The 13,745-nt window shown below is 40.0% G+C and overlaps 1 protein-coding gene across 3 annotated transcripts in view; it reads right to left on the reverse strand.

Moving 5' to 3' along the window:
- Nucleotides 1-13,745, reverse strand: part of LOC136847477 (von Willebrand factor A domain-containing protein 8-like) — a 608,720-nt gene that overhangs the window by 178,266 nt on the left and 416,709 nt on the right. For all 3 annotated transcript variants that reach the window (XM_067119213.1, XM_067119214.1, XM_067119216.1), the window contains 2 exons: nucleotides 1,673-1,853; nucleotides 938-1,143 (listed from right to left, as the gene is read on the reverse strand). In XM_067119213.1, coding sequence (XP_066975314.1) covers nucleotides 938-1,143; nucleotides 1,673-1,853 — 387 coding nt within the window. The remainder of the gene's footprint in view (nucleotides 1-937; nucleotides 1,144-1,672; nucleotides 1,854-13,745) is intronic.

Raw genomic sequence — 13,745 nt, forward strand, 5'->3', positions numbered from 1 at the left:
TATTTGATAGAAATGATCACATCAGGAAACTGCCGACATTCACAATAGAAACCACAAAAGCTTGGGTCTTCCATTTCTATTCAAGTTGATCTGTAAGCTGACAAGTTTGTAACAGCTTCAGCTAGATATATCATTGAAGATCAGTATCCAATAGTGACAATCTTCAACTGCCTCAAATTCACATTCTCAAAGGGTAAGGAAAATTGCTGGTGTTGACTGTATATGCTCAATCATACCAACCTCCTATATTCAATCCTATCCTATCAACTTTAAGTAGATTTTTCGTTCCCTTCATTTATTCCCTTTGGTCCCTTTCTACTTTGCTGTCCAACTTTACCATTTTCCTAGTCAAATTTTCACCTTTCATTAAGAATAAATCCTTTAGGCTAACCGTGTAGGACTAAATGAGAGGCACTGATCTGGTTAAACTGCAATAAACCCTTAATTATCCGTTATCAATGGACAATACGAAAAATAAAGAAGAGATGTGTAATTTTAGGCAAATAACTTATCAAATCAGGAGAGCTATTGAAACTGTAGAAACTTGGGTAGCTACTAATAATTCTAGTAAGTATGTACTATGTTTTCCCAGAAAACCAATGGTGGACTGAAATTACTGCTAAAAGAAAGACAAGTAGTCGGCCGTTATCTCTGTCAAACTACATTTGTGACATAAGTTACAAAGAAATAATTAAAACATTTAGCAAAAATTTTATTATCCACTAACAAATACTTTGGCTAGACATTACAACTACAGTGTTTGTAAGCCCCACGATGTAAAGATGTCTCCAATAATTCATTCTTCTAAAAACAAGATCATTTGATGCTGATTATGCTAGCCAATGCCCCGAAGTCTAATGCACAGATTGAAGGGCAAAAAATAGAAAAAAAAATAAAACGCTAATATAACTGGAGAATAAACTACATTTGTAAATACCTGAAGGTGCTTGATAATGTTGACAACTTCTCGGGTAGAATAGGGATACTGGATAAGACCTTGGTCAGCCAAATCTCGAAGTTCACCAAATGCTCCAACTAGGCGCCTCATGATGTCTTCTGGTACATCAGGACCATATGACCGTAACAAGCTCATTTCCGATTCAAAGCTCGGGTTGTCAATTGCATGGCAGCTAAAGAGATCACCTACAAATTCAGAAGGTATTGATCTGAATTTACACATCATACTTTAATGCATTTAGAAATAAACTCCCTAAACCCATTAATTTTTTATTGCACATATTGCTGTGAAATTTATAAGTAATTTGGTTGATTCTTGTACAATCAAATGCATTAAAAATTTTTTAAGTAAAGCTTCTACTCATTTTGTACTGCACATAAAATGCTCTTCAGTTTGTAAAATCTAGAGTCAGCTTTACTTCTTTATATATCCACTCTTATTTCTTAACAAGAAGTAATGTAAAATTACAAAGAAAATCTCCATAAAACATGGTATTGCGTATATGAACAACTATAAAAATCACTGGATGATCAGTCACTTTGTTCATCCTTGTAGTTTTAACTTCTACCATTTAAATTTTCTAATTGGTTTCATGTTCTATAAGACAAATGATCTCTCAAATTTACCAAAACTGGACAACTTGGTGAGTGCTCCTACTAGTAAAGAAATAGTTAGAAAAAGTTTTACTAATTTTCTTCAAAATCTAAACATTACCTAAGGCACCAAAGAAGTCATTCCCCAGGAAGGGAAATCCTGGACGGTTTGCAAGAACAATCATGCGGAAATCTGGATGAGACACAATAATGTTTGGAAGCTCCTGGCCAGCCAGAGGATGGCTTTCCGATACAATACGTCGCCCATCAGAAAGTAACATTTCTCCACTTTCTACCAGAGTCTGCAAAATAAAGATTTATTCACTCATCGTTTCATCTTATAAAACTCAAAACATTTATCCAGCAGTTCTGGAGATCAAAGATAGTTTAATTTTAGAAGTTACTTGAATATCAACTAACAATATAATGCATGCGAAAGACATCAAAATATAAACTTTCAAAATAAAATGTAATATTTGGATACTTACCTACTGTTAAAGATAGCTTAAATCTTTGTGAAGGCTGTTGAGGTTGGCATTCAAAAAAGAACCTGTGGCTGACCCAGATGAACTATCTAGTTCACCTGTTCTTCACCAGATGTTTTAAATTGATTTAGTTCTTATCTGATTTCTTGACAACCCACCAACATGTGGGAAGCTGGGTGGGATAAACTTTAGCAGTAGGTAAGTACATGTATCCAAATAATCAATTTCATTGTGAAAATTTATATCATTTGGGATGAATCTTACCAACTGTTAATGATAGACGATTTCCACATTACGAAGAAAACAGAGGGTTATTGCAGCTGGAAAGTAACTGCTCTGCCAAAACATTCTTACCTGATCTGGGATCAATCTAGAATGTGTATGGCATGGTTGGAGTAACCTTATGGAGAAAGTTGCCTCTTCACATGTGGGGTTAATGCACCCTCTGTACTTGGGTGTAATAAGCCCGACAAATGGCAGTCCAAAGCTAAGACGAATATCTATAGATATAAAGGTATGCTCCTATTCTTGAAATGTACATCCATGCTCTCCAAAACTCAAAACTGGGAGTTAATACCAAGAAAAGAGTAGAAAAGATTCCTCTCATTTGGTTCAGAAAAAGACTGTACCTGCTGCAAATAGCAGACCAAGAGATTTACAATTTTTGAACAAAATCTTTACATCTTTTGGGTAACGAGAGACAAAACCAGAATTACACCTGAGATGAATTGTGATAGCTGGGGTTCCACCCCAGCTACCAAGTTTATCAAGATTCTTCTTAACATCCCTAGACCAGTTAAGCCCTTTCCTTAGGGGCAGTAACCAATCTATCCAGATCTGTTAGTTGTGATGGGTTCTTCATGTTTCCTCTTTAAGGAATTATTGTAATTTATCTCAGCTATAACGTAAATTCTATTCACAGCACAGTGAGACTAACAAAAATGGTGTAGTTTTCATGTGAACAATTTCATCTCCATATGTTGAATTTGGTCTGTTTGCCTTGGCAATCTTGTCTACATGTATCATCTAACCTTTGAAACACATTTTTTCTTCACCAGATGTTTCAAATGATTTAGTTTTCATCAGAATTCTGCTTGACAACCCACCCACTTGTGGGGAAGCTGGGTGGGATCTACTTTAAAAGTAGTAGGTAAGTATCCAAATAATCAATTACATTATGAAAATTGATTTTTTTGTGATAAATCTTGCCCACTGTTAGCAACGATAGCTGAGTTCCACATTAACAGGTAGACGGTGGGTTAGTGCAGCTGAAAATATCTGCTCTACCAAATATTCTTACCTGATCTGGGATCCTTCCAGAACGTGTGTGGTATGGTTGGAGTAGTCTTATGGAGAAAATTGCTTCTCACAAGTGGTACTAATGGATCCCTGCACCTGGGTTTGATAAGCCTGACAAATGGGTCCAAAGCTAAGATGAATATCTATATGAATACCTATACAGTAGATATAAAGTGCTCCTATTCATAAAATGTACATCCAACCTCCCCAAAACTCAATCTGGGATTTAATATTAACAAGGGTAGAAAAGATTCCTCTTTCGTTCAGTTCAGAAAAACACTATACCTACTGCAAATAGCAGACTAAGGGATTTACAACTTTTGGATCTTTCCTAGATAGTGACCTCCCAAGGGTTTTTGGGGGTCGTTATCTAGGACAAATATTTCTTGGGGTCATTATCTTTATGATATTTACAGTCTTTTGTTTAAATTTTTTACAGTAATCCCCAACGGGCTTGTACTAAACACACCGCAAAGGTGGATACATACTGGGTTAAAACCCTTGGGGGTCACTATCTAGGAAAATCCATATTTTTAACAAATTCTTTACATCTTTTAGATTGTAGGGTCTCACATGGACCTACACAATCATCCATCTTACCTGGCTGCCTGAAATCATACCCTGCAGGCATCCACTCCTCACAGAGAACATCTCCGGACATGCATGCCAGGCATGCGTGTATAAGAAACACAGCTGACAGCATACACTCATATAATGTGTACTATTGTCCATGATCGTGTCACATCAAATGTATCATTCCTACTGGAAGCAATACAATGTCAGCTTTTCAGCTATATTTATCGGAACTCTGTCCGTAACTTGTGTATAGAATTATGTACCATTTTCCATTCTCAAACAAACATTTGAATGTATGTTAATATCTATTTTATTTGCCTCGTGTCAGGCACTACGTTTCTGCTTGCAAGAGCTTTTGACCTGCCTGTTTGTTGTCTAGAATAAACGAGTAAGTTTGTAGAGGCAGTCTCTTACTCATGCCTTCATTACACTGGTGACCATGGAGATGACCAGCCCAGCCAACCTCAATGATGCTGGCCTTTCCAGTGACACCATCGCCGCCGCCTCCATACATCTGCCCCCATTCACTCCCCACAACCCAGAAGCTTGGTTCTTCAGGGCAGAGGTAATCTTCCAGTGAAACAAAATTACCTCCTCAGCATGCAAAGCAGACGCCGTCCTTGAATTCATGCCAGACGACATTTTCGAGCAAGGCACAGGATGGCTCAAAGAACTTCAAACCCCTGTCACCTACAAATCACTGAAGGATCAGCTGAAGTCATCCTTCAGCATGCCACCTGCCCTAAGAGCCAAGAAATTCCTGGACAAAAGGGGGCAGCCATAGGAGACAAGCAGCCATCGCACATCTACAGTACAAGCAATTGCAACAGTTGATAATGTTACCAGCTGCAGACAGCCAACCCGAGTCAACCCTGGACCTTGTGGGAGATATCCTCCTCACAAAACTGCCCGGCCAAACAGTGGTGGCCATGCCCAACGCCTCCATCATAAACATCGAAGAATTCCTCATCATCACGGGGCATGCAAATCATTCATGCCAGCCAGCCCACATGAACAACTCAACCCCACCCCACCCACCAACATCCACGTATCCACCGCTAGCAGAGCACCACTCAAGGTATATGGGAGGTGGACAATGAAACTGTCATTCAACGGGAAAGACTACAGCTGAACGTTCATCATGGTAGATGTAATGTTAGCACTTTTAGGAGCAGACTTCCTAACAGAACACAGCTTGCTGGTGGACTTAGCATCAAAACAGCTGATCCAGAAAAACTGTAGGGGAGAGCTTGGTGATGATTCGGACAGTGGGATGGTGGACTGGAAATCAAAACTGAGAAAGCGTGAAATGAGTTTGTTCGCCATTGACACATGGACTTTGGCTGCGGACTGCCCCACTTTAGGATTGAGGGTAATCACTATGTAATTTTTTGCGTTTGAACATAAGAGTGAATATGATGAGCTGATTAAGTTTTGGGTGTGAATTTGCACTTTATGACGAAGATCATTATCAGCCTGTAATCCAAGGGTTTGAAGTTGAGGGTGTCATCAAATGGTTATGATTTGTGGGGATGCCAAAAATTCGGACGTGTCCGAATCATCCCTCCTAGCAAATCTTTACTAATTATGAATTCCAACAAAGAAACAAAAGATTCTCACTAACAAAGTTATATTTTGTGTATATGCATTTATTAGCCCTCATTACCTTTCGTATAAAGATAAACCCATCATAGAACCCCAAATTACAAATTAAAATGTGGATATCAAATCTGGATTCCATTCCATTGGCATTCACCAATATTACACTGATGCTTTTCAAGAAAGTCACTTTGCCAGGGCTTTTGACTGATAGGCCAAAGCCAACTACACCACCTAAAAGCACACCATCTCGCATGAAATACCTCAAGAACACAAGAAAAATACAAAAAGTTAGATACAGAACAGACAAGTGATGACGACCTTCATCATCTTGACAGCCGATCTTCAATAATTCTTCTGATATCTCAGAGCAGACAAAGATGTTTTTATTGATAAAGTCCCAGAGGAGGGAGATTTTGTTCTTGTTGGGATAGATCCAGTAAAAGGTAGCAAAGTCTATTATGTAGGCAAATGCCAATTTAAACAGATATTCAGGTTTCTTATTTAAGATAATCACAGAAATGCTAATAGTTTTAAATTTCCAGAAATTGAGGATGAAGCAACTATTGGTAAAGAGGCAGTAACTGGAGTGCTTCCAAACCCAGTTCAGCAGAGTATGAAAAGAAAGCAGGGTATTTCAAATTTTGTTTTTCTTTTGCAGGATACAATATTCGTTAGGCCAAATTTAATATTTAGGCACAACAAATTTCAAGTATTTGAGTTACGATTTATGTTTGGTTTTACTCATAGAGAGAATAATTTCAAGTAAATGTTGGTCATTTAAAATTTGGTGGCAAGGATATTTCAAGTTTAGTTTTTGTTTTGAAGGTTTCAATATTCTTTAAGACTACTATAACATTTATTCTCAGCAAACATCGTAGATTTTCTGTCTGCCATTCACTAAGGGAGAGAATAATCTTTAAGGTGATTATGATTATTTCAATAAAACACCATTTCTGTTTCTGACTTGAAGGTAAATGTCAATTATAATAATTGTCCGAATCATCCCATGCTCTTGTCCGAATCATTACCAAGGGATGATTCGGACATTTTGGAAACTTGTACTTGAAGATAAAAACAGATACATTTGCTGTAGGATGATTTCAAATTGTTGCCCAGTAAGTCTTAAAACTTCTAGAGAGCAAATTAAAAAAATGATCCGAACCATCACCGCTCTCCCTACCCATCCATCCAAGACAATCAAAGCAGTCTTCAAAAGAATCACGACTTCAACCAAAGCAGCAAGGCACAACATCCAGCACCACATAGAAACAGAAGGTGCCCCAGTCCACGCCCACTCCAGATGTTTAGCCCCGGAAAAACTCGCCCATGCCAAACAGATATTCAGGGAAATGGAAAAGGCAGCAATATACTAAAAAGACGCCAGGCCATGGGCATCCCCCCCCTGCCGACAGAACATGGCAGTCATGCGGAGACTGTCGGCAGCTAAATGTTAAAACGAAGCCTGACAGATACCTGTTGCCAAACATAGCAGACATCACCAACCAGATGAACGGCACCAAAGTCTTCGCCAAAATAGATCTGCTGTAGGGATATTTCAAAGTTCCAGAAGTGAAAGCAATCACTGATTTCCTGCCACCAACCACAATCAAAGCAGTAAAAGAATTTTCAGGACTAATTAACTACTACTATTGATTTATACATAATATTGCTAAAATCATGAGCCAAATTTATAACTGTCTAAAAGGAAAACCTACAAAATTATGTTGGTTAAATATCCAAGACAACACATTTTTATTAGCAAAGCAGGCAATAACCTCTGCAGCCACATTAATCTTTCCTCTACCCCACAGGTCTCACTTTGATGAATGATGTGAGTAGCATGGCAATGGGCACGGTAATGGAGCAGGATACAGATGATAGTCCTCGACTGTTAGTGTTTTTCAGCAAAAAGTTAATGGCAGTGGAACAAAAGTACTCCGCATTTGATAGAGAACTCCAGGTAGTCCACAAAGCCATCCATCACTTCCACCACATGACAGAAGGATGGCAGTTTGTCACACAGACAGACCACCAACCCTTGGTTAACGCCTTCACAAAAACCACAGATGCATAGTCAGCACAGCAGCAGCAGCATCACCTGTCTGCAATAGCAGAACACTCCTGCACCATCTGAAGGGGGTTTCAAACACTGTAGCCGATGCACTATCGAGAAACTATGACAACACCACCCAGATCGGGATAGCCTATCCCGAAAAGCAGAGGTGCAAAAAGACGATGTGGACCTACGACGACTGTAGCGGGACAACCCCACCCTCATGTGGAGCGACCTATCTATCAACAACGGAGAGATGACCATCACCTCAGTTGGGACAACCCCGCCCTCACATGGAGTGAACTATCTATCAACAACAGAGAAACAACCATCACCTGCGAAACAAATACCGGATGCTGACGCCCCTACCTGTCAGCAGGTCTCAGAGGGAAGGCTTTCAACCTCGCTCACAACCTGTCCTACCCAACAGGCTGCACAACTGCCCGAATTGTAGCAGAACAGTACATCTGGTGGGGAATGACAACCTACATCAAAAAGTGGACAAGAGAATGCCTACCTTGTCAGACATCAAAATATAACAAGACACATAGAAAGTGGAATAGGAGAGTTCCACACAATGCACCGCCATCTCGCCAACATCTCCGTCGACATAGTGGGGCCTCTACCCCCACTCCAAGGGACACAGATACCTGTTCACCATCATTGACAGAAATACCAGGTGGCAAGAAGCAATACCAATATGGCAACAGATGTCAGAGAGCTGTATGAAAGCTATCATAGGATGGGTTAGCAGACATAGAGTCCCACAAGTCATCACACATGATAGGGGGACCAACTTCCAATCCAGTTTATGGTACTCCCTTGCAGACAGTTTGGGGACAAAAACAGTACACATGACAGCCTACAACCCAAAAGCCAATGGCATCATCACAAGGCTACACTGATCGATGAAAGCATCACTCACTGCCTGATGTCAAGGTGGGAACTGGAGAAAAGAGTTACCTTGGGTCCTACCAGGTCTGAGAACGTCACCACATGCAGCATTCGATGTATCTCCAGCAGAAGCCCGGTATGAACAAGCATTAACACTGCCGGCAGACATCTTTCAACATCCAACAAGCCTGATATCCCCATCTGACATCTGTAAAGCACAGAACAGATACTGCCAGCCAAGACGACCTATGACATGGCCAAAAAAGTGTGCATCCCAAACAAGCTGCAGAACGTGAAATACGCGTTCATGCGAGTAGACACACACAGAGCCCCCCCTCTCCCCAGCCTACTCGGGACCATACCAGGTCATCCAGAGAAGAGACAAAGCCTACCAGATAACAGTTGACGGCAGAACCGTTGGGTTTCCATCGATCGACTTAAACCAGCACACCTCCTAGACACCGACCTACAACCATAGGCCTCTTTAAGGGGGAGGGGGTAGTCTTGTAAGCTCCCACATGGACCTACACAGTCATCCATCTTACCTGGCCACCCGAAATCATACCCTGCGGGCATCCCTCCTCACAGAGAACATCTCCAGACATGCACACCAAGCACGCGTGTATAATAAACATGAACAACAGCATAAACTCGTTTAAAGTAAACTATTGTCCATGATCATGACGTGTTAAATGTATCATTCCTATTGGAAGCAATACAATGTCAGCTTTCCAGCTATACTTATCAGAACTCTGTCTGTAGCTTGTATATAGAATTATGTAACATTTTCCATTCTCAAACAAACACAGTTGGATGTATGTGAATCTCTATTTTGTTCGCCTCCTGTCAGGTGCTATGTTTCCTCTCACAAGAGTTCTTGACCTGACTGTTTGTTGTCTTGAATAAATTAGTGTGTTTGTAGACACAGCCTCTTACTCACGCCTTTGCTACAAGGTAATGTGAGGAAAAAACAGAATCACACCTCCATTAAACTGTGGTAGCCAGGGTAGAACCCCAGCTATCAAGATTATCAAGACTTTTGTTAACATCCCTAGAGCAAAATGCAAATTTTGTAATAATAGGTTTGGATGACAAGTATCAGGGAGAGGTACATCCTCAGCTGATTGCTTGGCTTCAAAAGTTCATTATAGCAGTTCAGCTTTTTCCTTAGTGCCAGTAACTTATCTATCATCATCTGTTAGTTGTGATGGGTTCCTCAAGTTTCCTCTTTAAGGTATTATTGTAATTTCTCTCAGATATAACATAAATTCCTTAACAGCATGGCAAGACTCAACAAAAATTGTGTAGTTTTCATATGAACAGTTTCATCTCCATGTGTTGAATTTGGTCTCTTTTTCATGGCAAGCTTGTCTACATGTATCATCAAACTTTGGCTGCTCCTGATCTTGATGACCTTTTTGGTGACATATCTTACTAAAATTGCCATCATAATTTCCTTCAACTTCCAATTAGTATTTGGATCAGATGTAGCATCTGAAATATTAAGCCTCTGACACTCTTCAATAGTGCAATCCCAATTGGCTCTAGATTTCAGCCAGACTGTTTTTCCAATGCTGGCATTCGGAATATACTGATTGGACTTATTATGTATTTACAGACCTTGTACTTAAAGACAGCTGGAACATCCATGAATTTGAGGTCTAATCTGTTACCAGAAATGTAAATTCCTCAACTGGTTAGACAAAATCAGAGGATGCACAGAACTCATGAGCAGATGGGCCATATTGATCAGTGGAATTTGAATTAAGCTGCAAGCTTCTCGTGAACTAACTTATCAGTGAACAAAAAAAGGACATAGCACTGTTAGACAAGGAAGTCTTTGGTCTCCTAATTGCACAAAATAAATTATTAACACTGCCTCTAATAGGCTTTAATATAAGTAAATGCTAACTGCCTTACACAGTATAAAAGTGCCTCCTCTTCATTATACATCAGTTAGGTCAAGTTTGGTATCTTACAGCCCTGGGAAGAGATTCTACCTTAAAGCCATTCTTACTTCTAAACCAGGGGTGTCAAACTCAAATCCTTTTGAGGGCCAATTATGCACTTGGTTATGGTCTCGAGGGCAACAAAGATTTGGTAATTACTTATTGGCAAGACTGAAGATTACAACTTATTTTGCTGGTCATCCTGGTTTACCAAGAATACATTATTTGGGTTCATCTGAATTTACACATGTAAAATTGGTCTTACCGAATAATACAATACACTAATTATTACAAAGAAAGGAAAATAATATGCAATAATCTGGGAATACACTTACTACAGTATATTACTGAAATTCTTTGAGTTTTGAAACAAAATAGAAATTTTGTTGTATAAGATGAACATAATGAAAAAGAAGGAAAAAATGCAACTCGGATTTTTTTACTTTATTTTCCACTGCACTGCATACGTTTTTCTTCAAGAAGTTTTTCCACATTTGGCTTCAGTGGCGATATTCCAAGTCGCAGGATGGCATCCAAATGTTTGTCCGTAATTTTGTTGCGGTACTTGAACTTATTCACCTTCATCAGAGAGAATGATTGTTCGCATAAGTAGGTGCTACCAAACTGAACAGAGCAAAAGCAAGCATTGTGATGAATAAGTGGCAGCTTTTCTCTGTCTACTCTCTCATAAAACGAAACAAGAGTGTGGTTGGTAAAGAGTCCTTGAAGAGCAGAATTAGCCTGAATATCAAGTATTTCCATTGGCAAATCTGCATCATTAAAGTCCTCTGCATTCACAAGGAAGGAGTTTTCAAACAAAGATAGGCTCTGTTGTCTTCCATGGAGATCTTGAAAGCATTTCTCAAGGTTTACTTTCAAGTCTTCACAATGTTTGACAAATCTGCTGTAGTCAAGGGGTGTCACAGTTTCACTTAGAATTGTTTGTATTGATTTAAATTGCAAAAGGATGCCCTTTTCTATCTGCTTCTGGAACAGTACAAGTTTGTTTTGGAAACTTTTGACATGGTTCATGAGTTCTGTGTCTAGTACGGTTGAAAACGTTTGGGCAGCGCCCGGCTCATGCGTTCAGATACCAGCACTGACTGGGTCTTCAGCTTCAGACGGATTCCTTATGACTCATTTATTAAGATTTGCAATAAAAGAGCCTTATTGCCAGCAATTATAATATAAAATAAATTAATAAATTATTGTCATATGAATGAAAGGTAAAACTTATTATGCCTCATTTTAACAGTTTAGTAACTTTAGTTATGTTTTCTTCAGTTCTAACAGTTATAGTAGCTCGAGTTGAAAAATCTCTTGGCACCTTGCGGGCAACTTAAGAGCATCCCGCGGGCCACATTTGGCCCATGGGCCATGAGTTTGACATCCCTGTTCTAAACAATGGTGAGAATGAAAGAATAGCATTTCATGTAAAGAGGATGTTTCTAAGAGTTCAAACGGCTCTGAAGATAAATTTTCAAAACCACATCAAGCTTCTAAGAAAGAGATTGACACAACATTCTAGGTGTCTCTAGAATGTAAAAACTTGTAGCAATGTGCTTAGCCCAAAACACAGGGCCTTGAATTGGTACCCTTTCCATGCAAACCAAAGGTATTTGTGAGGCAGAGTTTACTGGGACATGGAAATGAGCATCCTGCATGTCCACAGAAATCATCCAGTCATTCCAATGAATAGTTGCTAGAACTGTGCTGGATGACTCCCAGTCCAACATTGGTCTCCAACCTCTGAACACTTTTGGAACAATAAATAAATTGTAGAAGAATGGGGAGGTTTCTGATTACCCCCATCATCTAGAGTTCTGTCTCTAAGTCTTGCCAGACACTCCAAAATGCCTGCAGATGGCCCACTATTGGACTCTAGGGGTTGAAATAGCCAATTCTTTCTAGTTTTCCAAGAAGTCTTATTCTTCTGAAATCCAGACACAGCTCCTTAAAAAGGCTTAGAAGGGGAGGTTGAAGCAATCTTAGAGGGCTTTGGCCAAATTTTAGATGGAGGGCATGAAACAGGAGCCAGGGCTGGTCTCTTTAAGGGTGACTTCTAGGACTGTTCCAAAAATTCTCTAATATCACAATTTTTAAAAATAAATTGTATTTTTCCTAATTATACAAACCTGAGGTTCTTTACATTAGGAATTACTTACGGCGAAGCTGGAAACAACTGTTAAACTCTTGAACAAGGTGGTTAGGCAATACCTATCATCAGGTAAGTGGGAATACCCATCTGCCTGGATGTAAACATTCCAGTTTGCCTTTGAAGTCTCAGATTGAGGGGTGGCATGAGGTGGGAGTAAAAATGTAATGTAAAGGACCTTGGGTTTGTATAGTTAGGAAAAATACAATTTGCTTTTAAAAACTGTGATTTGTTCCTATATGATATACAAACCATTGGTCCTTTACATTAGGAAGACTCACTGGTTGGAGGGAGGAATCTGAGTGAGTCTCTCTGAACTGACGGGAGTTCTGCACACATGGGCTACTCCTCCTGGTCGAAAAAGTGAGGAGGAGTACCGTGCCTCTGACATATTAATCAAATGTCAGACATCTGGACCTCTAATGAGTGAGGAATCGTAACTCATACAAAAAAAGACTGGGAAGAATCTAAAAGGTCAGAGGCAGTCAGGAAAGACCCAAAGCAGGGTTTTCCTTATTGCCAGAGTCACCTTCGTCCCCTTGCTTGAGGAAGGAGTGGGATTGCTTCTATGATTCTAGATAGAAAAATAGAATGGGTGCTCAATGTGTAGCCTTACCGCATCAGACACCAGTTCCAGCAAGTGTCAATTCGAGTCCCATTCTCAACCTGAAGGAAGAGAAGTAGGAGGACGAGAAAGGAGTAGGAGGAGAGGCCAGTTACTCTCGGAATCCTTCTCACTTCCAGAGCCAACATGTTAGGTGAAATACTATCTGTCCTCTTAAAGGAGCCAGGTAAGAAAACACAACTTGTTGAGCAGCCGCCACAGGACCAAGGAAAAAAGGTTCCAAGGGCATGTGGACAAAGACCCGAAGGTAGAAGACATAAATGTGGTCTGATGAGACCACATCTTGCTTCCAAACTGACAGAATCTTCCGGAATGCGAGGGATGAACCAGGCCATTGACTTTGTGAGCTCTCGGGTGGAGTGTACATGTGTCATTGGATCCAGTTGCAGAGTACATCCTTTCGATTGCCTCACAAAGCCAGGAGAAAGACATGTCCTTAGACACTTCTTTCTTGGGAGAGTCAGTACTAGTGAAAACATCAACGACATCCAGGTTAGGAATGTCGAGCCTTTTCGTGAAGTGCTGCAACACCCTAACAGGACAAAGTAGCAATTGA

Source organism: Macrobrachium rosenbergii, chromosome 16 (assembly GCF_040412425.1).
Source record: "Macrobrachium rosenbergii isolate ZJJX-2024 chromosome 16, ASM4041242v1, whole genome shotgun sequence".
NCBI classification, from domain to species: Eukaryota; Metazoa; Arthropoda; class Malacostraca; order Decapoda; family Palaemonidae; genus Macrobrachium; species Macrobrachium rosenbergii.